At 42.0% G+C, this 26,927-nt stretch overlaps 1 protein-coding gene across 2 annotated transcripts in view; it reads right to left on the bottom strand.

The window, feature by feature from the left end:
* LOC144754714 (uncharacterized) overlaps positions 1–26,927 on the bottom strand; it is a 520,145-nt gene that overhangs the window by 108,056 nt on the left and 385,162 nt on the right. The window contains exons 6-8 of one of the 2 annotated variants that reach the window (XM_078642863.1): positions 23,857–23,935; positions 19,554–20,138; positions 1,850–1,986 (exon numbers count right to left, since the gene is read on the bottom strand). In XM_078642863.1, coding sequence (XP_078498989.1) covers positions 1,850–1,986; positions 19,554–20,138; positions 23,857–23,935 — 801 coding nt within the window. The remainder of the gene's footprint in view (positions 1–1,849; positions 1,987–19,553; positions 20,139–23,856; positions 23,936–26,927) is intronic. The other variant, XM_078642864.1, reaches the window with a different exon arrangement.

Genomic DNA, 26,927 nt, shown 5'->3' with positions numbered 1-26,927 from the left:
CCTGTGATTGTTAACATAGGTGTATTCACAAAAAACTCCAATGTCCTGTGCCACCATGAAAAAGCTGAGGACAGGAGTAAAAACCCTTTGAGAGTGGTAAGTGGAAGGGAACACCTAAAATGCAAGTGGGGCTGTTGGTGAAGGGGTTTCTCTCTAGGAGGACATTAATTTCACAAAGGTTTTCCAGTATTGTGCCTGGAAACTTGCAACTGTTGCCTGTTTCTAGGTATAATGTTGAAAATGTTTGTGAATTCAGAAAAGTCAGAAACCTGCATCCATGTAAGGTCAGAAAAGCATTGATGCAGATCTGTTATGGAAAACCAATGTGTTAAAAATCCAATCTCAAACCTCTAGTCGACTTATAGAAACCTCTATGAGCTCTTTGATGTCTCCTAATTCATTCTTTTGGTTATTCGTTAACAATTTTGGGTGCACAGGTAGGTTGCCCTGGTGCATGAGGATTAACACAAACAAAAATGTTGTGCATTGTTTGAACACAGTGCAAACAGCTGCACTCCAAATGCAGTCTATCGCAAAATAGTTTCATTTATTCAAATCAATAAGTTCAGGAATTCACTCGTACTTCTAAACCAATATGTCGCCAGTGGTGGCTCCTCTGCCAAGGCAGAGGAACAGCGGCCCACTCAAAAAAATGAAAAATAAAATGATAACTATTTTCATTATAATTTTTTTTCCTATGTACTGATGTCAGTGGCGCTCGGACAGGGCGGTTCTGGCAGAGTAGGGAGAGGAGTGGTTTTCTCTCCTGAAGTGTGCAGGGTTGCTTGGCCCGCCCACTACAGCCGCCCCAAACAGTCCTGCACACTTTGCATGTTCCTACCAGGCTGCATTATGCAGCCAGGTGAGGAACATGCAAACACTCCCAGTCCCCGTCTGGGCGCCGATCCACTCACTCAGACCAATCAAAACACTGCACTGCAGCGTTATCATTGGCTATGGGTAGGTTGGGAGGGCTGGCGGTTCCTACAGCTGGCAGGGAGTGCAGGAAGATGTCGGATGGACGGAGGACGACGGAGAGGCACAGCAGTTTCAGGTTAGTGTTTTTTGTTGTTGTTAAGTTTTCTTTTTTTGTGCCCCCGCCCCACAACCCGGGTCCGGTAGTTGCCCATACTGTATGTGATCCTCAGGACAGGTGATAAATACTCCAATTGCTTTAACAAAGGTTTGCTGTATTCCTACTTCTATTCCTACCTCTTCACAGTTGTATCTCGATGTCTACACTTGCCTTCAATCAGTACATACTTTGGCATCTAATTCCTACCTCTTCAACAATCTCTACATCTACTGATACCTCTACTTTAGCCTTAGAGCTCTACAGGCCATTAAAGGTCCGCTCCAGTCTTTTGCGGGCATTTAACAAGGGTGCGGCCCTTTAATGGCCGGTAGGGCCTGCTACCGTAGAAGGCAGAATGTTCTAATTTGTAAAACAAAGGCCTCATGGAGCCAGAGGGAGTTGAAATCCTGTTATCTGTAACCAATAAATAGAACATGAAAAGAAGAGAATTTTAGATTAAAATGCCCTTTTCCTTGCACTCCCACAAACACTGAAATCATCAAGAAAAACGACAAAATGTCAGAATAAGTAAATAAAACAAAAATAAAGGACTACTAACTAAGACAGGAACTCCCCGAGTCTTCTTTTTAAGCATAAGAAAAACTAATGAGAACTCTTTTAGTGCTGGCTCCAACTTCTAGATACGATGAGGCTTGCATATGCACAAATGCATTAAATATGTTTGAATAAAAAAATATACATTCACACTGACATAGCATTTAAACGAAGAAGCTATCAATATGAGGACAACTATGGGGAGGAGATTACACCTACCAGCTGTTTCTCCTCTTCCTCTTGCAGTCGTCGTGCCAGCTCTTCATCTTGCAAGAGCTGATCAGTGCTCTGAAGCTGGAGTTCTGCTATCTGCCACTCCAGGTCATCTGCAGGATTGGGCTCCAGGGAGGTGTCACCTGGACAGATACAACCATAAATCGTCTAAAAAACTAAACAAAGCAATCTACACTGAGCATGGGAAAAGATTCCACCTGGTACTTGTGCAATACCTTTGCCAGTCTTAGCATTTTGGTCAAATACAATGTTCAATCTTGGATTGTAATTTTAGTGGCAATCAGCTAAGCTATTAAGGAAAGAACTAAGAACTGGAACATGAGGGCAGCTACTTATTTTATTTAGTAGGAGAGGTTATTTAATTGCTGGTTGATCAATGATTGCTAGATGTGTTCGTGATATGGTGTGCCATGTGTCCTATGTCTAATAAGAATACATTCAGATTTCTGGGGCTACATTACAGGAAATGCTCTGTGGTGCAGTGGAATTACAGACGAAGCAAGAGATACTTGTGCAGCCCATTTGTAATATGGATTGCACAAGTGCACATTTTCCGCGATCCCAAGGGGGTGTTCCTTCATTTGCACAGGGGTGTAACCTCATACAAATGAGATCACACCTTTGCCCTTAGACATGCACTCATTTACAGGCACAGGACCAACAGACCATCAAGAGCAGCATTAGTTTGGGCGACACAAAGTATTGCATAGTCAGAGCCCCCAGAGTTCTCCATCGTGCGAGTGGGTAACAGAGGTCCCAGGGAGCTCTGCCGACATCCCCATGCAGACAGGAGCAGTCGTACACTACGACCGCCTGTGGAGGGGTCCTTGCCACCGCAACATGCTGCTGTCCCTATGCAATGAAATACAAAGCAACCTCCATTCCACCCTTCAATGCTGTGCTGTTTCCAGCGAAGGCATATCTTTGTGCATTGTATACGCTTTATTGTGCACAGTACCTGTCTGCATTGAGGGCAATTGTGGGTGCACACAGCACATACAGGGACATTGCGCCATTTTTATATGGACTAATGTTCCTCAAATGTGAACAAATCAGGTGGGTGTCCAAAGTTCTTGCATCTTAAATGTTTAATTTAATTCCTAGCTAGAACAGGTAGCAAATGACTCAAATCACTCAGACCAGGTTTCATAAAAAGCTCTGGGATACTTGCCAGGCTTTTATCATAAGAAAGAAGTTGATTCACAGCTTAACAGTTTCAATGTTGCAGAGAGTTAGGTGCCTATAAAGGTGACCTGGACATTAGTAATCGTTTTAGATGATTGAAGGATTATTAGTGGTCAGCTTATTAGGTTAAATGCTTTGAAAAAAGGAAATATTAAGCCCTCAATGCACATTACCTTTATCTAATACAGGTATTTTAATTTCAGGGCATATTTAAAGGGAGTTAAAGTGCCAAACACTTGCAATCCCTAGTGTCTCATTGGCCCCATGCTGCCCCTGGGACTCAAAAGATTCACATTCTTTCGATAAGATGTCTCCCAAGTCTCTAATCTCAGGGAAGAAAAGTGGATGTATGACATTACAATGCATACTTTTACCACGCATACCTTTACAACGTGGTTTTTACATTGCATACCATTACAACGCATAGCGCTTTTAGGTGTTGGATAGTGAATAGTTTAATTTACTATTCCAACTCCAGTCCCCGTGGACACTAGGGAAGGTTATTGGATAGTAAATTAACCTATTCCCTATCCTAGAGCGCCCCCCAGCGCAATGCGTTGTAATGGTTTGCGTTGTAATGACCGCGTTGTAATGGTAGTGCGTTGTAAAAGTTTTGTTGTAAGTGATGTTTACCAAGAAAAGTATGGGCACATCTGTGGGTTCTTCCCCTCCAGTGGATAACCACAATATTAATTATGTGCTTTATTATTGTTCTGCACATGCATTATTTAGGCATCACCTAAGGTCGCAACTGCAACCGTAGTAGTCACAAGGGAGACCCGTTGGAAATCCTATCTGACAGAGCACCTAATGCTGCTGGAAGGACCTTTCATATTGAGCAGCAGACATCATTAGAAGCATTCTGGGACACTGAGGTGCAGCCTCAGGGACACTCAGAACTTGGGAACTGTTCATCGCACCTGTAATATCTCTGAAATGATGTCAGCAGTGCATTTACCTAAAGGGAGAGCATTAATGAGACATTTTATCATGACACCATATTTCATGATCCCCTCTGGGACTGCCCGCTAACACATCAGTTGTATCAACAGCATTTATTTGGAATGAGTCATATCACACACTTCTATTCTTGAAACCTATTTAAACAAAATGGAAGCTACAGATTTTCTATTACTCTTGGTGATCCGGAGAACATGTTCATACTTTATCCAAAGAGACTACTATTGCAAAGTAAAAAAGACAAATTTGTAATTCTCATTTTGGTGGATTATGTTTTATTTCTGTTCACTGTTTCTGACCAAAGCATAGGAAGACCACTGCTGAACGATGCGGCCAACCATTCTTGAGGGATAGGGCAGAACACTCACACTGAGGCTCTCATTACAAGTGGCCTCCTTGATACCATCATCATCATCATCAAATACTTTATTTTCGATCACAAGGATTTCTTATAAAGTGCGTAGTGCCATACAATATGAAAATGCTAGGAACAATAAAAATCGTTTTTACAAAGGGCAATATGCAACAGTAGATAAAACAATGCAAAGTTAAAAGTCATTATTCAGGGTTTGATATGCATAAATTATAAAACTTGGAATGCAGCACATATAATGCATTTAAAATGTTTGATCCACAATGCATGCCAAAATCTGGCTAAACCAAAAACTACCACCCTGCGAGTGTCAGTGGCTAAAATTCTCATAACCTCGAGATAATGTCCAGGTCCAATCAGTTTACACAATGGAACAATCCACTTGCCTCTCAGTCTTCTATAATGGGGACAAAAGAATAACAAGCGGACTATTGATTCAGAACAAGCATTACATGCGGGACACTGATCATCTGTTGGGGCCTTCCTACACCACTTTTTACAGAACAGTTTTGTGGGTGGAGTTTTATGTCGGAATCGTATAAATAATTTCTGTGCTGGTGGTGGAACAATATCATCTGTAGTTTCCTCATAAAATGGGACAAATTTAAAACTCATAAAATCATGGGTCAGTGCACCCACTGGTTTGGCCATCTCCTTCACCATGATAGCATCCCAAAATATCTTTGACCCTGCATTTTGAGATGTGGGACAATCTTTCAGGGGTGGACCAATACTCCTCTATCCCAAGTCTCTTAAGTAGATTCTTCAAGAAGCTAAACCATTGAATAGAGTTTACCTGGGATCAATTCAGGAGATCAATCGTCACTGCTCTGTATGGTGAGAGCTCATTAACTGACCACAGACGGAGCCAAAACATAAACTGCTTATAGTCCAACTGAATGAATGAATGCATGCACACCTGAATTCGGTTTTTTACCACACAATAGGATTGTGTGGTAAAATACCGACTCTTAAGGGCCTGTGGCACTCTTAGGAGTGTCAGCTACATATAGATTTACCCATTCGGTAAATATACCGATTTGGTATTTTACAGAATTGGTATATTTATCGAATCGGTAAAATTACCGATTCTTTAAAAAAACATGCCCCTACATCTGAAAACCCTAATACCGGTCGGAAACGGCCGAAATCGGCTCCTACATCTGGCCCCAGGTGAATATGATCGGGAATCCGGTTCCATAACTTGGCTGCATTGTATGAGAACCGCCAACCTCCCGTTTGTGCACGCTTAATCATAGGCACTATAAGTAAGCGTTTATGGTTGGATCTCAATGTCCTGTTTGGGTGGTATAATTGCACCACAGATTGAATCAATGGGGAGCCTTTCCCAGAAATGGCTTTATGAACAATGCACATTGGCTTAAAACTAATTCTATCCTGGATGGGAAGCCAGTACAAACTGGTAAGGGCTGGTTTGGCTGAGCTGCATTTAGGAATGTTCATTAGTAGGCGGGCAGCACAGTTCTGAACAATTTGGAGTCTGGAGGTAGTGCCCTGGGGCACTCCCAGATAGACTGCCTTTGCATAATCCACCTGAGAGAGTATCAGCGCATGAACTAACACTCGTCTAGCAGCAAAAGGAAGGAGAGGGAGTATTTTCCTTATCATCCTGAGAAGTCCATAGCAAGTGGCTGCGACTTTACAAGCTTGTTCTTTTAAGTCCAGTTTGCAGTCAAGCCAGATTCCCAAACTCTTAATCTGATTTTTTGAGACAGGTGGAGGGCCCAGACATCTGTGCCAAAGAGCATCTATACTAGCGAGGTCAGAGTGACCAAGGAGCATAACTTCAGTCTTAGCTTCATTTAATTTTAGGAATGACTTGTCCATCCACTCAGAGATCTTCCAGAGGCATATTGTGAGGCCAGGCTCAGCTTTGTCCTGTTGGCTGAGGGATACCACCAGTTGGGTGTCGTCAGCGTAGGTGACGATCTGGATCCCCCAAGTATGCACCAATTCGGCAAGAGAACTCATGTAGATGTTAAACATGGTAGGACTTATTAAGGATCCCTGGGGGACTCCACACCACAGAGGAATCTGCTCTGAGGCAGCTTCATCTTCGTAGAAACAGAAAAATTGATTTTCGAGGAAGGACTGGAGCCAGTCCAAGGCGACTCTTACCACACCCACCTCCCTGAGTCTTTGGACCATAAGTTGGTGATTAACAGTGTTGAAGGCTGCGCTAAGATCTAACAATATAAGAGCAGCGCAGCCTCCGTCGTCCATAATTTTCCTGGACTCTATCACAGCAATAAGGCCAGTTTCAGTGCATTGTTGGCATCTAAAACCTGTCTGCGTGGAGTGCAGACAATTGTTTTTTTCCAAGAATGCTAATGGTACAGATTTAACATGTTTTTCAGCTAATTTGCTGATTCCCGGCAGCAGGGAGATGGGCCGATAGTTGGCCCAATCCTCAGGGTCAAGATTTGTCTTTTTTAAAAGTGCCTTGACCCTTGCTTGTTTCCAAAGGGGAGGCACCACTCCACTAAGGAGAGAGGAGTTTATCACCTCCCGAATAACTGGAGATACTGTTTCATGAATCAGATTTAGAATAGCCGGAGGGGTGGGATCAACGGGGGAGCCCGATTTCAATTGCCTAATAAGGTCCTGCGTAGACGGTAAGGACAGAAGGGGAAACTCTTCCAGCAGAGCTTACTGTTTTGAGGTTACACAGTCAGTAATGGACCTGGTGTGTAAAAAGGTCCTATAGATCTTTTGAACTTTGGCAGAGAAGTACTCCGCGATTTCATCACACCGCCGCTGGGCACTACCAGAGACAGTGAAAGGGCTGGGAGGTGTGAGGAGAGATTTTGAGATTTTAAAAATTTCACAAGAGGGAAATAGGCTGCGGAAACAATTTGATAAAAGCTCGCTTGAGCAGCCTTTATTTCCTTTTTATAAAGTTGAATTGCCTCTCTGTATTTGGCTTTGCTAATTGCCGAAAAATCAATTCTCCATTTCCTTTCACATTGTTTACACGTTTGTTTAAGTTGCCTCCGTTTCTGAGAATACCAGGCTTTTTTGTTGATTCCTACTCAAAGGTAGGATTTTTTCCTAGGGAGTACTATGTTCAAGGAGGATTCAAGCCAATTATTAAAATTATTATTGGAGTTGGTGGGATTAGGATGAGGTGTGGGAGTCGAGTTATCTAACTCGATGACCCAGCTTTCCAAAGGTCATTTGGACCATACGTGACTACATTTTTTAATTCTTGCAAAAGGCAACATGAGTCACATAGTGTCCAAGTAATTGGTAGTAAAAAATGGTCTCACCAAGGAACCGGGGTGGGCTCAGCCACCATAAGATTCTGTAAATTAGTAAATATAGGGTTGAGCAAATGGCCTTGAACATGAGTGGGGCCATTCACTCTTTGCTTAAGTTGAAATGTTGCTAGACCTTCAATAAGATCCAGTGTAGAGGTAGAGTGCAGGTCATCAAAATGTATATTAAAATCGCCCAAAATTGAGAAATTTGGTGAGAGGCTAGCCAGATTGGCTACAATGTCTGGGAGATCCTTGCAAAAGTGACTCAGTGCGCCTGGAGGACGATATATTAGGATTACTGAAAAGGTACGGGTAGGCGAAAAGCTGCTTGAAAAAGCTCAACTCTCACAGTCAGGTAAGGGGTTTTGGTAGACCTGCATCTAAAAATGTCTTTATAAATGATGGCAATACCACCACCTCGGCAGCTGTCACGATCTTGCCTCAAGATAACATAATTTGTGCGCTAATAGTTTTTGGCCCAAGTCCAAAAACATAGGAGCCAAGGGGGTAATAGAGGGAAGGTTTAGCATTAAACGAGGAAACCATTTTCAACAGAAGTAAGTGAGTTTATGTTTCCAATGCCCCACAATTCGGCCCCATGAAGAGCTCTCCCCAGTATTTTGGTATTTTACATTTCCAGTTCTGGGGCCACTTCCCTGGACACTGTTTTTTTTAATGGATTTTACTTAAGTGAGCAGTTTGTTGGATTAATGACAATTGGACTTTTTCAATGTGTGGCGCCCAATTTAGCTTTGGGGCTAAGTGGATACCCAGGTAGTCAAAGGCAGAAACTTGCTCTAGGCGGCTATTTCCTACATACATTGGTCTTTTTGATGGCTTGGAATTCCCCTGAGAGAAGATCATATATTTTGTTTTAGCCTCGTTTAATACCAGGCCATGCTCCTTACAGAACCCAGTAAAATTATTCAAAAATTGTTGTGGTACCATCAGATCTCTCATTATATGTAAAGCGCTCTCATACCTTCGGGTCTAGCAAGTGCTATAAAAAACGTATAAATAAATAAAATAAATCAGAATAGCAACGTCTGTGGTAACTCTGTGGATCTGTTGTATTTCATCAAGAAACTCCACCTTTTAGAAGCCAGTGGAGCTCCTGGGTGAATTACTGATGGATATGGAGAGCAACTAGGAGTGTGTGAATTGAAATCACCTATTTCCACACAAATTCCTCACTTCTCAGAGTTCTGCCCCGAGTGCTCACTTAAAATAAACGTAATCTGAATAACCCCTGGAATTACAAATACCCCTTGTATTGGTAACTCCATTACTGTCGAGTTAGTGGGTACAACTCCAGGGCACACTGAATAAGGCCTTAAATTGTTCATTTAACAATCCCAAATCTTGGCAGCCTCTTTGAAATCTTACATCAGGTGTTATAGAGGAAGTCAGCAAGCATTTATGTGTGACTCCAATAGTGTTAATTTTGTCTCATGGTTGCAGATGTAGCATACTGGCACTAAACTTGTGGGTCGCAATGTACTTTTCACCATTAGACGCTGGTTCTGAGCAAGAAAGAAAAAGGCAGCACAAGGAGGAAAATAGTGACAAAGAAAGAAATAGGGATGAAAAGAACCCACAAGAATGAGACAGAGGCAGGAAGTTTAATGTTGTGAAATAAAGAGGTAAAAGGTCAGTCTGGTCTTGGGGTCATTGATTATGGTGTCAAGTTCAAAGACATGGCTAAAAACAACAAAACATTCTATAACTATTTTGTTTTTCTTTCACTTTCGGGTTACTGCATATACAATACCAAACACTCTTTAAATGAAAGAGGGAAAGCAAGATAAACTAATTGAACCTCAATTGGTTAATGCAATCACTGCAGAAGTCTGTGTGTATCCAGAAAGTCACATAATTGAATCCTGGCAGATGCAATGAGTAAAAGTGAATTATGTATTTATACTGCTATGAGGTCCCAGCCTCTGAAGGAAAGCACTGGGTACATGTAAGTCGTCATTTTTAAACTGTATTACCCACCATTTGAGATAGGCTGTCACACAATGATTCAGTCTTTAACCCCTTCGACGCTCATGACGAGCTGGGCTCGTCATGGCGTAGCCTCCTCGCACGCTCATGACGAGCCCAGCTCGTCATGCAAAGTGCGCTTTCGCAAAACCCAGCGTACGGGCGGAATTCGCCCCGCATGCATGCGGTTAAGGAAAAATAATTGTTTTTTAAAGTATATAATTTAGCAATAGGTACTCAGAACGTAATTAGTACAATTATTTTCAAAAGTATCCATTAACCCGTTGGCTGCGCCGCCCGTTTTGCGGAAGTGCGGCACTTCCGCAAAACGGTTGGGGCCGCGTCGGCCATTGGCCGACGGCAGCACTAGCGAGGTAGTGCTGCCGTCAGCCAATCGCCGACGGTAGCATGGATGGGGTTAAAACAATGAATTGCAGAGCTCAGTTTATAAACCCTTTACATTAACACTCAAGAAGAATACATCTTTGTCACCTTGGAGCTTCACTGACTCCATAAATTAGAGTGTATACAGGCTCCCAAGCAGTGCTTGCATTTGGTGATTAAATAATTGCACAGATTTATGTTTCTTTCAGGTGAAGACACTCTGGTAAAAAGGTTGTTGCCTCCACGTCCCTCTCTCCGCTTCATAGCACAGGAGACATGACACCCTCTTCATTTTCAGATCGAGGCACCTCACAGTCTGCATTAACTGCCCAACTATGGTTGTTTTGTTTTAATCAAAAACAATGAGAACTGTTTTTGTAAACGTATATAGCATGGACGGTCCCCATAGCTTCCAACCACTCTTACCTCTAAATATAGGCAGATGTCCTTTCAGGTGCGTCAAGGGGGTGGCAGAGAGTAGGACAGTAGATGCAGAGCCCTGAGAGTCTAGCTCTCTGGGACCTCAAAGTAACAGCCCAAGAGAAAGAGGAAAGTAGGAAGATTCATAGACACCATCTAAGATGGCGCAGAGGATGGGGGCCCCATGTGGGAGCTATGTTTTTCATTTACTATTAACATTATTGCAGCAGGTGCAGTGATACTGAGGCCAGGAGTGTCAGGGGCTACTGCACCCCATGCATGGGTGGCCATCAGGGCCGGACTGGCCATAGCGGGCATCGGGCAATCCCCCGGTGCGCCGCACGGGTGGGGGCCGATTTTGGTACAGGGCCGATTTTGCTGCAAAATCGGCCCTGTACCAAAATCGGCCGAAAACCGGCCCTGGGAAACTGCTCGGCGGCACCTCTAACCCCCCCCCCCAGTGGGGAGGGGGGTCTGGCCGAGCACTTTGCCAGGGCCGGTTGTGGTTTCCAGTCCGGCCCTGGTGTCCATCCACCAAAAAGGGAAAAGGGGGCCACTTTTTTGTCACTACGACAAGTTGGTGTGTGGGGCTTACTAAACCTCAATTATGGCTGTGTTACTATCCTTTCTTGTTTGCTTTAGGGACCAGTGCATCCTTACTGTGCCATTGCTGCTTTGGTTCTCAGAGGAATGACTCAAGGGAGGGGAAAATTGAAGTAGAGGAGACACACACCTTAGCTTGAACTCAGAGACAATGGGAGGCCGGTGGGGCAAGATGGGGGTCCACGCTTTAACAAAGGGCAGAGACAGCCCACTTTGTGAGGTAATAGTTATCATTAGTGAAGCAGGTGAGGTGGCATTCCGGCAAAGGCTTTGGATTCTTTGAAAAGTATGGGAAACGTCTGGATGAAACATGGTAAACATTGGAAAGTGAAAGGATAACTGTGCACTGGGAATCACGAGTCAATACTAGACTCCTACAAACAAGAAGCAGTCACATCACATGGCATGTTCGTATGAGATGACACTGGTGTTACCATATCCCTAAAATCTCTAAATAGCACTGCCTTGCAAGAAATGTTTTGTTCCTCCTAAGGGCCAGCAAGTCTCTGCAGGTAGTTTCAACCACTTTTTGCACACAGAAAAAAACATTCAAAAGAGAAAAACAGTCAAAAGATTACGTTGAGAAGAGGGAAGCATGGTTTGTCAACCACTGCACAACATGTGCAGAAAGATATCTGCATTATTTTTGTTTAAAGTCAGACAGCCATTTTTGTAACATCAGGATAAACATACCGTCCTTGCTCCTCTAGAGCGAGGGAGTAAATGTATAAGAAAGTTGTAGAAAATATTCCCTTTTCTTGTTAGGGTTCACAAAGAGCACTAATCACTCAGTCAATAATCCAATAATTTGACGCATAATATATAAGGAATATGACTAATACTTCACTGAAACCTAGGCAGGCAGACCTACAGATTAAGAACCAGTCCACCAGCTGCTCTCTATTGATCCTGCTTGACTGGGACTTCAGAAAGAGACTTTTCATACCACAGGCTATCCAAAGATGGCTGCCATAGCTGTGTTTACAATACCAAGCGGGAAACTTTTGTTTTCTTTACAAGAGCAGCCCAAGTTTCTTTTATGATCCGGTGTTGTTTTAAAAAAAACAAAAAACGTTTCCTGGTTGTGTAATCAACAGGGAGAGCAGGAAATGCACTCCTGGACCACTGCCTACTCCCTTCTGAGGCTGCCAACAAGATTCCAAAATGTGAGGGGAAAGTCTCAAATGATCCTCTTTCTTTATTGTTTGTTCTTTCATGCATTTAATTAAAAGATAATATATGTGCTACATTTTGATGTGCACACTAAAGTTGTGTGTTTTTTACATTGTATTGAATATGTTGTAATTTTGTGGGATAATTTCCTGAAATAAATGTAATTCTGAATAATATTAATAAAAAGAAGGGTAAAGAAGACTATGACTACTATTACAAATACTTATTATTATTATTCTTATTATTATTAATTAAGGAATTATATCTTTCAGGTAAAACTATTCCCACTGAAATCTTGTCAAAATTATATATACGCTTTGTTGACATGTTGTACCCGTGTTTAAACACTGATGGGCTCTAAGACCTGGACAGGGACTGAACATAATTTGACTTGGGTGGTGGAAGCAGTGGCCTGCTCACCAATGGTTCCTCTGAAGTTGGAACCTCAGCTGGAATCCAACAACACCCGTGGCCGATGGTCCTCCTCAAGGCGAATAACCAAGGTGGTGCTGTCAAGGTGGCTTGAGAGAGAAATTACTCCTAGCTCTGGTTGTGCCCTCACTATTAAGAGGAGATACTTTTTTGAAACTGTTAAGGATGAGAACCGTGAGCCCTCCAGAGATTTGTGAAGGTGTGCCTTGGTGGCTCAAATACAGTGGTGGTACTGAGGCGAATAGGGGAGAAGAGCCGTAGAACGGGTGAAGAAATGTGATGCCAGATCAGGTGCAGAGGGTTCTATGCCCACCTGTTGATGATGGCTCGAGACTTTGTAAAGGAGGGACTACACTTCAATCTGGGGACCTCCTTCACACATAAATGATAGACTAGACTGAGGTTTCGTGGCCCTTAATGAGATGCCACCAAAAGAAAGACAGATGATTAACAAAGATAATTAAGACTTCATTACCCAAAGGTCCCCTCACCCTCAGACATGATAGGTTAATGAGGTGGTTGACCCTCACTGGGGTTTCTAACTCACATGGGGAAGTGCTGATAATGGAGATGTTGACAGAAATGAGGAGATTAAAGCCAGTGGAGGGTAGCCAGGAAGACTTGAAGAAATAGCAAGGAAAACATTAAGATGAGGTAGAAGACAGGGGGTGGAAGCTCTCTAAAATGGAATGAGTGATATGGAACATCACAGTGATATGACCACTTTGAGAACTGTACAGTGGCCACATCTAGAGATGAACGGGAATTGCTGAACAATCTTGAGAGGTTCTGAGTTATTAGGGTGCTGAGAGTGGCAACTTTTGCAGAAGACGAGACTATGAATAGTGCTCCCCTGTATCCTGAGAGAAGTCCCTCAGGGCTCGCTCTAAATTCATCCTGAAATCACACGGGCTCCCAACAAGGGGCCAAGCCTTTGAATTCAGGATGAGCACTTTGGTGGTGGAAGTTCAGAACCCTAGACATCACAAACTTCTAGTTAGAATGGCAGGGAAGAAAAATAACTAGTAACAGAACAGAGCCGGAATTCCTATCTTCCTAAATACGTGTTTTTGGACTAATAAGCTAGCACAATGCCCCAGAAGCAGATGACGCACTGGTCTAAGCTCATACCATATCAATGGTTAACCTGTTTGAAGTTTAACCCCTTTGCACGACCAGAAAGAAAAGAAGTCTTGTTGCTGAAAATGCTGATGGTCAGACAGAACAAGCGTGTTGTAACAAATACCACATTCGCTGTCCCCTCCTTTTCTTGTACAGACCTTAGGAGCTAGGGTACTAGGGTCCTAAGCATCAGTCCATGTAATTTTCAAATACATGGAGGTAAAACAAATCGTGGTCAAAGTGCCAATTACTAACAGCATGTGCACTTTATTACTAGATTTTCTGTAGTTTCATGATACATTTTATTACTTGATTTTTCAGAATTGAATGAAACGTTTTTTTAATCTAATCAATTGTTGACAGAGAATATAGATCTTAACTACTTGGAATTGAGATGTAGTGGGAACTCGACAATGTATACTGGCGTTCATGTTTTGCATCAAGGAGCAGCCTTTATTATACATGGGATGAATAACTTAGGTTCTACCCTGCAAGGTCTTGTATATACGATTATATAAAATTATAGGATAGTCTAATAGCCATCTTTAAAATCAATGTAATGTGTTTACTTTTCAAAAGGAGGATTTACATTAGTGAGTAGCCTTCATAGTACATTGGATGTACATTTTAGGTTCCCCTCTGTAATTATACTGGCATATTGTTTCTGATTAGTAGAATCATAGGAATGGTTACTTTTATATGGGACATTACTTTGCGGGATTCATGTTATCCTAGGAACCAACTTCAGTTTTGATGATTTCATTGATTCATTGTTATGAACTAAGGTACTATGATTGCCTACAAAGCTTGTGTGATTTTTCCTGATTTTTAAATTATTTTAGTTAATCAAACAAATAAAGTATTAATTACTAATAAATAGTATCCACAAAGATAATGTTCAAGTACAACACACACTGCAAACAGGAGAAGGAGAACATGGATAGCCTAACACAGACAAGCCATTCAAAAGGCTGTTATTTGGGTATTTTATACAGATTAATTGGAGACAGAACTTGATATCTACTTGAGGGAACAATCATTTTTCAAAAATAATCTGTGTTCAATCATTATCACTTACTTTCCTGCACCTGCCATTAGATTGGAAGTTACTTCAATCCACAAGCTTACTTAAGCCCTCAAAGAGTGACCTCTCAAATTGGATGACTCTGATAACAGCAGTTACCAACCCCACCGGTATTATGAGTTATGCAGTTTTATCGGAGACCTGTTTATTTTCACATGGAATAATTTTCCCGCCAAAAGCGGCTAAAATGCCTGCGTAAAACTCCCGGGGGAAATAAGGAAATGCCAGGGTTATAAGGCACAGAATTGCAGACTCCCTGTTAATTCCTCATTTGTAAGGGAACAACCAGGGACCAACTTTTAATGGTCCAGGTTTTCCCTGGCCCGGAGTTAATGGTACCCACAACATACATCGATAACTCCCACGGTGGCGGAGTTTCTAGTCCTTTTCTAGGCCACTTATAATGAAGGCCTTGAAGTGTATCACTCCCCATACATAGTCAGAATGTAGCACATGACCCCATTACACAAGAAGTCAGGTCTACTCTCAGCATTTTATGAATTAATGCCAGAAGCAGAAACCATTCATATTATTTTTGGGTGAATCGATTCTCTTTGGTCAGACAACAGGATCCTGTAGTCGGTTTAATGAAAATAAAATTCACATTTTTATGGAGCCGTGCTGTTCTTGATGGAATTTTACAAGTCATTATTCAGATTATCAGTTATTTTACCAGCAACACTACAGTTAAAATTGTGTGTAGACATTTGTTATGCCAATGATTTCTAAAGTAATCACCAATACTATAAAATGTACATTCATTGAATGGAGAGACAAAACTAGCTGCTGCTTTATTGGGCAGCTTGAGTCTAATGGCAGTGGGATTCTCTAAATGCAGCAGGTTTGCTAGACGTGGGTCTTGTGAGGACCGTGTCATAGGAATCAAGCTTCACTCTACTGATGAGGCTCGTAGAGGTGGTTTCCTGTGTTGCCACACATACCAGACCTGGCCTAGCAGTTTCGGGTGGACTGTCCCTAATGGATCAGAATCAGGGCTGGTTTATATAAGATGGATTCCTGACTGAGGTAGCTTGGTGGTCAAATAAACATGATAGACTCGCTGCCCAGATTATTAGGGGCTGAGATCAATTGAAGAAATCTACCCATCACGTTTTGTTTCCTCTATTAGTATATTGGTCGCATAATAAAATCAGAGGCAGGTAGCAATCAGTCAGGGCTCAATTTGAGACCACTATTGGGAAGCTCAAATGAAAAGAACTCAATGGCGGACCATCCAATCTGCACCTAACGCTAGCTTCATTTATTAGAGAGTCTTGCACACAATAGGAAAGCTCTTTGTACAGATTGCCCTAAGGTACTTGCTATTACATGCTGTGCCTTACAGGTAGATTCATGAAAGAAAAATCGGCTCGCAAAGGGCCAGATTCTGCGAATCTGGCCCTTTGCGAGCGCAATTTTTACATTTGGGAATCATCCCAAATGCAAAAATCGCTAATTGCGAAATCGCATATTTGCGAGGAATTGCATTTAAGGAATCTCTATTTGAGATTCCTTAAATGCACTTCATTAACCATTTTCTATTAGCGAATTCGCTATTTCTGGCCGCTATTTACCACGAAGTCAGACTCAGAAAAAATGCACTTTAGTGCATTTTTCTGAGTGGTATGTTACACACACACATGTCCTTTGGACATGTGTGTGCGCAACATCTGGCTACATTTGCTTTTCAGGGGTGCTACAGGGTGTCCTTTGGACACCCCTGGCACCCTTGAAATCGCATCCTTATTTGCGATTAGCAAATTGCTAATCGCAAATAAGAAAGATGTAGGAATCGCAATATTTTTGCAATTCCTACATGAATCCCGTTTTGCACGTCCTTAATAGCGATTCCTTATGAATCGCTATTACAGACTCGCAAAACAGGACTTTGATGAATCTAAGTGTTAGTCTTCAATCTGCACTTTATTTATGGGTCCCAAGAATGCAGAAACCAGTTGTTTTGACTGGAATGTGGCCCAAGGCAATTACCAGTTACTGAGATTACATCAAACAGTCGACCCGTCACTTTGTTTTTCTCAGTGTGACACCCCAAGTGTGAGTTTTATGCCCAGACATAGATCCCATTACACACTGTGCTATGGGATTCACACTGAAACTCCCTCATAAGGCCTAAAAAGATTGACACCAATCTACGGTTGCCTGTGTAATGCTTCAGAACAGAAGTGGCTTAGAGGTTCAGGCTAGACGGTTCCTGTTGGAACAGGGCCAATGCTAATTTGCTTATGGTTAGCCTGAGTCTATAGGGGCACAGTGAGCAAAGGGAATAATGAACAGGAATGTGTCTACCCTTACCATTGGCTGAAATTATTTCAGTCGTTCACCTTCAGTGTTATAGACTAAATGTGACTGGAATGTACAGATGTGGGTCTTGGTCCTCAAAGTGCTTTAAGATTCAACCTGCACTTCATTAATGTGACCCCAGAAGTCAGAGCTGGTCTTAAGTTGGTTGTGTTCCCATTCACAAAGGAGTGAGGTCTAGGTGTCAGGACTGGACTGTTCCTGCCAGAGCAGGACCACGGCTGATTGGCGTATGATTGGTTACTGTCTGTAACATAATGGACTGGAATGCGACTAATAGTTTTTAACAATGTTTGAGATTTATCCAGGCTTTCCACTCATCACTTATTTGTTTTTCAAAGTGTGACACCTTAAATGTGACAAGTATTCACAGATGTGGGTCCTATTGTTCACTATTCGACTGGAGAAAACAGTTCCTCACTGATGAGGCCCCTTATGAGAGCATCCTGTCGCTGGTTGTTTTTTGTTCGTGTCAAGAGGAGATGCAGCTTAGCAGCTAAGACTGACCGGTTACTGCTGGAGCTGCACTGAGTCTGATTTGAATATGTTTGGTTATGACCTATAGTGGGACAGTGAGCAAAGCAAACAGTGGACAGAAAACCAGACCAGACTAATTACCGGTGGCTGAGATTTCTTCAACAATTCCATCAATCACTTGTTTTGTTTTTGTCATTGTCATGCCCAAGTAAACAGAAATGCCCATAACTGCTGAGTGTGTAATAGAATTCAATTTTCACCTAAAATGATGAGACCCAACAAGACAGAGACAGCTCTCCTGCTGTTTGTCTTCCTTTTAATAGGGAACATGACCTGAGGGTTCAGGCTGGATTATGTCTATTGGAACAGGACCAAGAATGACTTGCATATAAATTGTCCCTGTTGTGGTAGCGTGAACAAAGAAAATGAAGGGCTTCCATGAAGCCCAAAGTAATCACAGTGGCTGAGATCAGCCCAAGAACTCATCCATCACTTTTTGGGCTTTTCTCCGGGTGATTTACCAAGGGTGATTAATATAATCCCTAAATGTGAATTCCATTGCTAACAATGCCATATGACTCTTGATGCACTTCCATGTTGAGACCATCTAGGTTTGCTAGTGTTCCCCTTCAGAAAGGACATGGCCTAGAATTCTGGATTACACAATTTGTTTTGGAGTAGTTGCGGAGCTGATCTGCTTTTGGGTGGTCTGTAGCGGGAGAGTGAGAAGAAAAATACAATGGAGCGGAATCCAGCCCAGATTTACAACCAGCTGCTGAGGTTAATTCAATCATTTGCACCATCTTTGTTTTGTTTTTCTCATTACGTTAGTTTAAGCGAATTCCTTGCAAAAACGACTAGTCTTTCAATCCTTAATCTTTATTCTTCCTAAATGTTTACTTGCTCCTACTGTGTATCTTAAACAGATTTCCCAGGTACCTTTCCCAGAGTTTCAAACAGCCCCTGGAAGTAAAATATTTATGGTGTAAGAGATGCATATTCTACAGTTAAACATAGCTTTAAAAAGCCACATGCATAGGTCACACATTAAAAAAAATATTCTGACATTCAAACCGTGCAATCCAACTTTTCTCTTCTTCTCCTTCCCTTCAGCTAGATTCTAAAATATCATTTTGACGTGCTGAACCTGTAGGGTCTGAAAATCCATTTAAGTGAGGGTTAAACATCCAATTTAGAATAAGAGAGTAATAAACAGGGGTAAGATATGTGCAAATATTTTAGTTTCTAACCGTTTTGTTCTCTGACTTACCACCAAAATATAGTTGATTATAAAGTAAATTGCAAAAATCAAGCTGGCGAGGGCAATGTGACCTCAAGTTGCCATGGAACTCAAATGTGAAATAGGGTGTACAAATCATTTGTACCCTATGGGACATTTTGCATCAGCCTATGAATGAGACAGTTAGTGTTGGTTCATATATACATCTAGATTCTACCAATGAGCTAAGATGAATTTTGGTAGAAATCCATCTTTTACTGTAAAAAAATTAAATAAATCATAGACTCTGAAGAACTCTGAAGGAAAGGTGCTGGTAAAAGCACAAACATGGCTCTCTCTTTATACTCCTGCACTTCATAACATTATTCTGGAATGTAAGCAATCATACTTGTAAGAGCAGGCAATATCCCTTCCTTACTGATTTTCATGTTAGAGGAAAAGCTGCTCGACTCCTTGTGGTAGGTAAAATCACAACTCTGACCAAAAGTATTTAACTATGTGTGGTCACTTGGGAACAGGACACTGCAGTAAAGAAAATGGCACTCCATTGACCACTGGTTCATGCCTTCTATTTAGATCCCCTGTGTTTAGGGGACACCCTGAATACATTGGTAGAATCTTCCAGAAAACAATGTATGTGTAGTTAGTACCTGATCTCAAACCATCTTCCTTCCTTGGTGAAGAATGACTGGTCACTGACAGATTTGCGTGAAGCTGCCTGCTTCGGTTCCGCTGTGAGTGTTGATTCCTTCCAGATGCATCAAATTCACTGGACTCCACACTCCTGGTTTTGGAATGTCTGTTCTTTCCAGGATGATGCTGAGAGAATTGATTTCCCTGCTCTCTCAAACTTCTTGACCGACCATGCCTGGACTCTCCCATTTGATCAATGCTATATTTACTTTGAGTCCGTTCAGAATGTTCAAACGAATGTGTGCGCCCTCTTGGAACTATCTGGATTTGCTCTTCGTTCCGATTGTTCCTCGCCTCTTGATTGACATTTCTATGGCTATTTGCCTGATGTTCCTCAGGCTGGTCTTGACTGGAAGATCTCTCAGAAGGGTAACCTGTGGGGGCAGTCCAACCCTTCGACAGTTGCAAGCTACAGTCATGCTCGGGTGTCCTCCTTGATCTCTTGCTGTTGCGCATTTTCGGGCTTTTATTGTTAGCCTCCTGGCAATAGTAATATTCTTCCTCTTGCTCACTCGGGAATCGACACTGAGACCTGCTGTCTTCTGAGTCATACATACAAACACAAAGTGATGTTAGTAAGGGGTTAGCAGCAAGCCATTTAAGATAGCACTCTCTTTTAACAGCATGCGTCTACAGTTTGCTAAGTCACGTCACCTGGTTTTGAAAACCGTAAAGCTGAAGGGTACCACAATAGTGTAGTCAGAATCTCGGCTGAGATAAATGTGTCTAAATCCACATTAACAAAAATATTGCTTCTCTAGACCCACCCAATGAACAACATTCCTGTACAGAATATTCAGGACACAATATAGATGTTAGATGACTTTGCTAACTAAAATATTCTAACATGCAACCCAATAAAACTACAGAAATTACCCAATAATACTACAGGAATTACAAAGGGGTTGTGCCAGCAGAAGTAGGGAAAGCGTTCATGCCGTGTGTAAGCGGTGCAGGTCAGCATGCAAGCAAGGCAAGCAGGTTGCCAAGAATATTAGACATTAACTTGTTAGAGACTAACAGTGATATATATTTTATATTGCAGTGCATTAAAACTAAGGGTAATTCTTCTTCCAAACCAGCATACAGATATTAATAAAGGACACTGCTACTTGAAATAACATCCCTTTCAGTACTCATGATGCAATTTCTTCAATTAAACCAATAGATGCAAATAATTATGTGGACCTAATCAAGCCATCTGTATACTTTCTGCTGCTTTGATTACCACTAGAAATGAGACTGTCATCATTGACAATTTTATAAATATATATGTTCTTTCTCCTCTTTGGGAATTAAATTGAAACAACGTATTCCAAAGGAGAGTGGTGGACTGCAGCCGTGGCCTGTGCAGGTAAGAGCGGCGGGGCGGCAAGGCTGGATTGGGGGAGATTTGACAGAGGACCACAACTGAAAATTAAATAAATATATATTTTTCCCTCATCTTCGTCTGTCGAAATCCCCTCACCCCACCCCACCGCTATTACCTGCACGGACCACGGCTTACTGACAGCATTTGTACCCAACCGGCCACATACTAGGAGGTTTGTATAAAGGATTCGGGGCCCAAATCAAAATATGCTGGAAAACAATCAGGTAAAATTCTTTACAGTCTAAATTAAAGGTAGCTCCGGTGTACTGAGCTGAAAATGAATATTTGCTCAAGTGGCACAGAGTACATTCAGGGCAGAGCAGACGTACCAATCTCAATAAAAAATCAAGGTACCCAAAATCACGAAGTTGTGTTTCCAAGAAAGATGCAGAAGCCGAACACCATAAAGCATCCATTCCATGCAGTCACATCAAATTAAGGGAATGGCGGGAGCAAGGGAAGAAGCCATGAAACTGACATAATAAAGATAAAAAAAATTATAACCGGAGTTCCTTGTGCAGAACAATCTTTTCTTTTTTGCACTTCATCTGAACTTAGATATCAATGATCCAAGTACGGTAATCACAGATTTGTAGCTATGTTTTAAAGGAGCCATTGGTGAATGATCTCACAGCTGATCTCAAAACCAAAATTGAAATCATTAAACTAAGTAAAATACTAGAATGTCCCTTGTTGGCGACTGAAAGCGATGCAGGATTTGGTAAAGAGGACTGCTCTTAACTCTAGATCGGATGGCCCCTGGTATGGCAATGTAAGAAGGTTGTGGACTTTCTTCAGTACTCCTGCTTTCTTAAACTTAATCCCGTGTGAGTAAGGATAATGGATTAGCAAATTAAACATTTTCTTTCTCTTAACCAGGAAGATGTTTTCCAACCTTGTCCCACAGCCAATGCAAATCCTGGGATGTGTGGTGTTCTTCAAACCCACTTTTTGAAACAATTTGTCAGTTTATTTCTTCGACTTTTGGCAATAGATTTAAGGATCAATATTGGGAGTAAACACTTTCGGGAAAATGTGTGATTTCAAACCAAGATACAACTTGGTGAGCCTTCCACTCTTTCCACATGATTAAGCCGAGTTGTCTCTCAAATGGAAACACCCACATTTTTCAAAAGTTATATTTATCACAGTTAATGTGATTTTTGATCAGAAAAAAATCTTGAATACGGTTTCTGTGGTCGGGATATGGAATTTGTAATGCTAGATCGAATTCTTTGATGCAAATTTAATTTATAGCTGCAAAACCATCAGTGAATGAGAGCCTACATCCTTTCCAGAGAGGTATTATTCAAATACACTAAATACGGAGAGACACTAGCATTAGAAAGTTTACTAACCAATACAGCTTACTCCCTCCATTTTAGGGAGACTAGGGTTGGATCAGTAAGCGGAAGACAGATCTGGGCTGGTGCTGAGATATTAAAATGATCACAATAAGTGTTTTTACAGGGTAGATAGACTGCAAGGAATATGATGCAGTATGCAATAAACCTCTGGACATATACACCACTCAATTAAAAATGGGAGGGTAATAAACAGGAGTAACGTTCGTACATTTTAACCTTTTTTGATTTTTAAATTTGCAAATGATTTTTTTAACTCTTATTTCCGACCGTTTTGTGCTTTGATTTCCCGCCAGCTCATAGTTACTGGTAATACACATAGATGCACGTGAGTCTCCTTTGAACTAAACTATACACAACGGTGCTTTCCATGTCGCAACAATTAATTTTGTGGTAAAACATGGGCTAAATGTAATACAATATCTCAATGTAGAAACAACTACTTGAAAAGAAGGCATATTTGAATATGTACTAAATGGTGGGAAACCCGAATGGTTGATAATGATTTGAGTGGCAATGCACAAGCTGCCACATATTTGAATTTTAGAAGTGGAATATGAACGAAGTTTAGTTATATAGACAAACAATCCACATCCTCGTCCCACAGCCATGTCTGGCTTTTTATTCCATTACGTTCTTTTTACCATAATCATATATTGTGCTCTCTCAATCCCACATCGAAATCTAGTTATTTGCTTTACTTTCACTTGCAATACAGTTTTGAGTATTGATTGCTATGATTTGTTTTCCATGGGCCTCTCTCATTTTCGAAGTTATTTGCATCTGGCATGAACTTTATCTAACTTTCATGGTTATTGTTGTGGATGTATTGCTATCTTATGCATCTATCTAGCTGTACGATAAACAAATGAAAACATGGCAATAAATTTCACCCTGTGAAATTTAGAAAATGCAGGACTATAGTGATGGATTTGGAGCGGCAAATTGACATGTTCATGACCACAAGAACAATCAAGACAGTAGCATGTATGTTTGTATTGCCCAAATCAAATTAGATCGACAATGGCTGAGGAAAGGGCGGGTGTATTATATATGTGAAAGTATCTGCACAGTTCTCCGTCGATTTTAGTTGCTATACTCGCCGAAGAACGGCCAATAGGTAAACTGTAAAACTGAGTGACAGGCAAGTGGATTAAAAAGGTCTCTAAGACTTGGAAGTTACCACAGCCAAATTTTCGTAGTCACCGTCAACTCCACTGATTCAACAGCATAAGAATAAACACAGTTTTTTAAGGGCGCCGTCATCTGATCTAGTTGGACAATGAAATATTAGCAGAACACCATTTCCCTCAGCCAAAGATTCAGTCTAATTTAAAGAATGTCCCATGCACCAAAGCCAGAGATGTAGCAGCCCTTTTATTAATAGCATACATCATGGGAACGTGACCGAAACATTCCAGTGGCCTTCCACAGGGCGAATGACAACATTACCTTTTTGGGCTGGTTGGTATGTATTGGATGCTGCCTTATAGCTGCGCTCATGAAAAACTAAGGAAAACCTACCTTGGATCCTAGTTGGGCTGTCAAGGCTCCATCTCTCCACCTCCTTCTGTTCAAGCTCTTGCAACTTCTTGGCTATTTCCTGGAGGAAAGAAAGACCAAAAGGCTATGTTAGAATAAGAAAATGGTCTCTCAAGATGAAATCAAAGTCTGTACCTGCATGAATTTTTCACTGCTTACTGAAATTATCCACAATTAACACACAAATGTTTGAAGATTGCTATAGACCTATAGCAGGTCATAGAGAATGAAGCCATGGTTCTGTAATCAGTGAACACATTCATGATATCTACATTTTGAAAAGGGAAATCTTTTTTTTACAGCATTCCCACTCACTTTGGATCACCTGTGGACCAGAAAATATGCATAGCTTGCTATCCTTATACCACTTCAACACCAGTACTTGGGCTCTAGTGTGTGCCAAGAATGTCCTCTCTAGCACACTCCTCATCAGAGCACCAAGAGGCTCATTACTAGGACTGACCTTGTAACCAAATGGGTAGTAACACACAGTCATGTTTTCATATCTGCGATTAATAAGTTTGAAGACAATTTTCACATAGATGAACTTTTGTGATTTTTTTATATATTTATCGGTAACTCTTAAAACTCACATGGATTTTGCTTTGGGTGTCTATGTTCCAGCTCTATGCATTATCAGCTTGCAGATACTCTTAGAACCCTGACACAAAGACAGATGTTAAAGACAATGAAATGTCTCACATTAGCCCTACCCTAAGCAACTTTATTAATATGAGGTACAAACCCATCCTGTATTTCCAATGGAGAGCATACTGAAAGCCACAGATGTGGCATGCTACAGTCTTGCACGAACAAACTGGTCAGCTAGTCACTTGTCAGTGGTTGCTAGCCTATACCCACAACATAGAAAGGGCACTCCTGAAGGGTAGCTTCTTTGGGTGCATTGCGGGATACTCTAATAGGTAGAGGTAGCAGCTGGGAATGTGATAGTGTAGTAGTCATATATTGAGACAGCTTGTGCCATTTAATGGGAGATTGCATTTGGTTGACTCTTGAGTTAGGTGGAGTGAACCAGTTAGAAGAGCATGTGCGGTTTCTGAGGTCTGAGTGTTCTAAATGAATGCTGCATGTTCAATGATGAGTGACCGAGTGTTTGTTTCTGAGAGGCTGCAATCAGAGATGATGTGTGAAGTGACACTGATAAAGAAAGTAAATGGATATCTTCTATTTGAAAGGTGCAGCTGAAGTGCAGTGGGCCAAAGATCATATACTAACCACAAAATAAATGTCCAGTGATTATAAGTTACCTTACCAAAATCACCTGAATGTAATGTAGCCTATAGTAACTCCGAGACCACCTGTGTGGGATGAGGGAAACAGGGCATGGTGTTGTACCTGTACCTACTGGGAGAGAGCCTGGAGTCAGGGGTGTCAAGACCCCCGCCCCCACATTAGAGGGTTGTGTGGGAGCAAGTGCCACTGGAAAGGCCATCTGATAGAAAACCTTTCAAATGTAGTTTATATTTACTTTCATCCTAATTGGAGATGCGGGTGGGGGAAAAAGCTGGAGTAGCGAGGAGAGAGGAAAAATGCAAAAAGAGAGCATGAATGGAAAGAAAGTAGGTAGGGATGGATCTAGAAATAGATGAATGGATGGGCGTTAAGTGGGCGGTGTCTGAATTTCTTAATAGAAAGTTTGATGAAGGTATGGATGGGTTGAACAATGAAGAGAAAGAAGAATGATAAAAGAAGGAATGATTGCAGAAAGGATAACAGATAGATGCGTGGATGAAGAGAAGTCAGGATGATTGACAGATGAGAGAAATAAGGATGATGGAGAAAAGGATACATGATAAAAGTAAGGCTGGATGGAGAGATGGATGGATACGATTGACGGACTGAAGGGAATAGTGGGTGGATGAAGAGAAGGAAGGATGACAGAGAAGGAAGGACAGAGAGATGGATGGATAATTCCACTGAGAATGCATGTATAAAAGACACAATTTGGCCCTACTGTTTACAGGATTTTCTGTGGGAAGGGACCAAACGAGTGCCAGGCTCTCTCTCTTCACTCATTCAGTGCAGTTTGGGATAGGATTCTAAGTGGGGGGTATTTAATTTTTCTGACTACTCTTTTGCCTGGAGTTGTGTAGCATGTGTGAGTTGATGTCACCAAATATTAATGTGTGCAATTCAGTGTGCCACCTGTACAGAGCTTCCCATAAAACTCAAAGAAAAACAGTGCCTGCCGCAGGTGTTTAGGCAGACCAATCACAATGCTGCATTGTAGCGTTGTGATTGGTTTAGGGGTGGGAGCCTGGCCGCCTGCTTCCTGTTTCTTTTGGAGGCAGGGGAGCAGGAGCAGAGAAGACGCAGGACCCGGCTCGCTGTAAGTTTTTACTCCCCCCCGAATCCCCTCCCCCACGCGAAACCCATGCCCCCATTTCGCGCAACCCCTCCCCCCCTTACCCGCGAGCCATGCCGGCCGGGCCTGAGTGTCAGGCAAAGTGTCTAGCCCACATTGGCCCCCACCAGTTCTTCATATCAATTGCACTCCTCATCTAAGAGATGCTGGTAAACATAGGGGTCCACAGGCCCCTCCCATTCCACTCCACTCCCTCTCCAAGCCTATCAATAGAAAAAGACACTGGCTCCACTTCGTGGATCATGGCTCCGGTGTTTGCCAGAACCAGCATTGGGTGACGATCACTTGTATATGTGTTGGAGTTGGGAATGTTGAGGGAAATGGCACCACCGTAGGGTGTTTGCACTGGAGCGGGTGTTGAGGAAAGTCTTGTCTTGCCAACGGCTCTGCTCTGGATCCAGCAAGGGAACCATGGGGCCTGACTGGCGCTGAGGGAGAACCCAAATTCGGGAATCCAGTACGGGCCCCTCCCAAACCCGTACAGCCCAACGGCACTAAAGAGTAGCAGGCAGCATAACATATGAGGTGCATGACATCATACAATTCTTTGAGCTGGGTGGGGGTCACTTCGGCTCCTGTAAAGTCAGGGATGCACAGAGCGGACCCTGACTCAGGCTCCGCCATCTGTAGGGTGGACGTGCCTGCCTCTTGTCGGACAACATCGGCG

Source organism: Lissotriton helveticus, chromosome 5_1 (assembly GCF_964261635.1).
Source record: "Lissotriton helveticus chromosome 5_1, aLisHel1.1, whole genome shotgun sequence".
Lineage (NCBI taxonomy): Eukaryota > Metazoa > Chordata > Amphibia > Caudata > Salamandridae > Lissotriton > Lissotriton helveticus.
The sequence above is the reverse complement of the archived record's forward strand: the minus strand, read 5'-3'. Positions and strand labels throughout refer to the sequence as shown.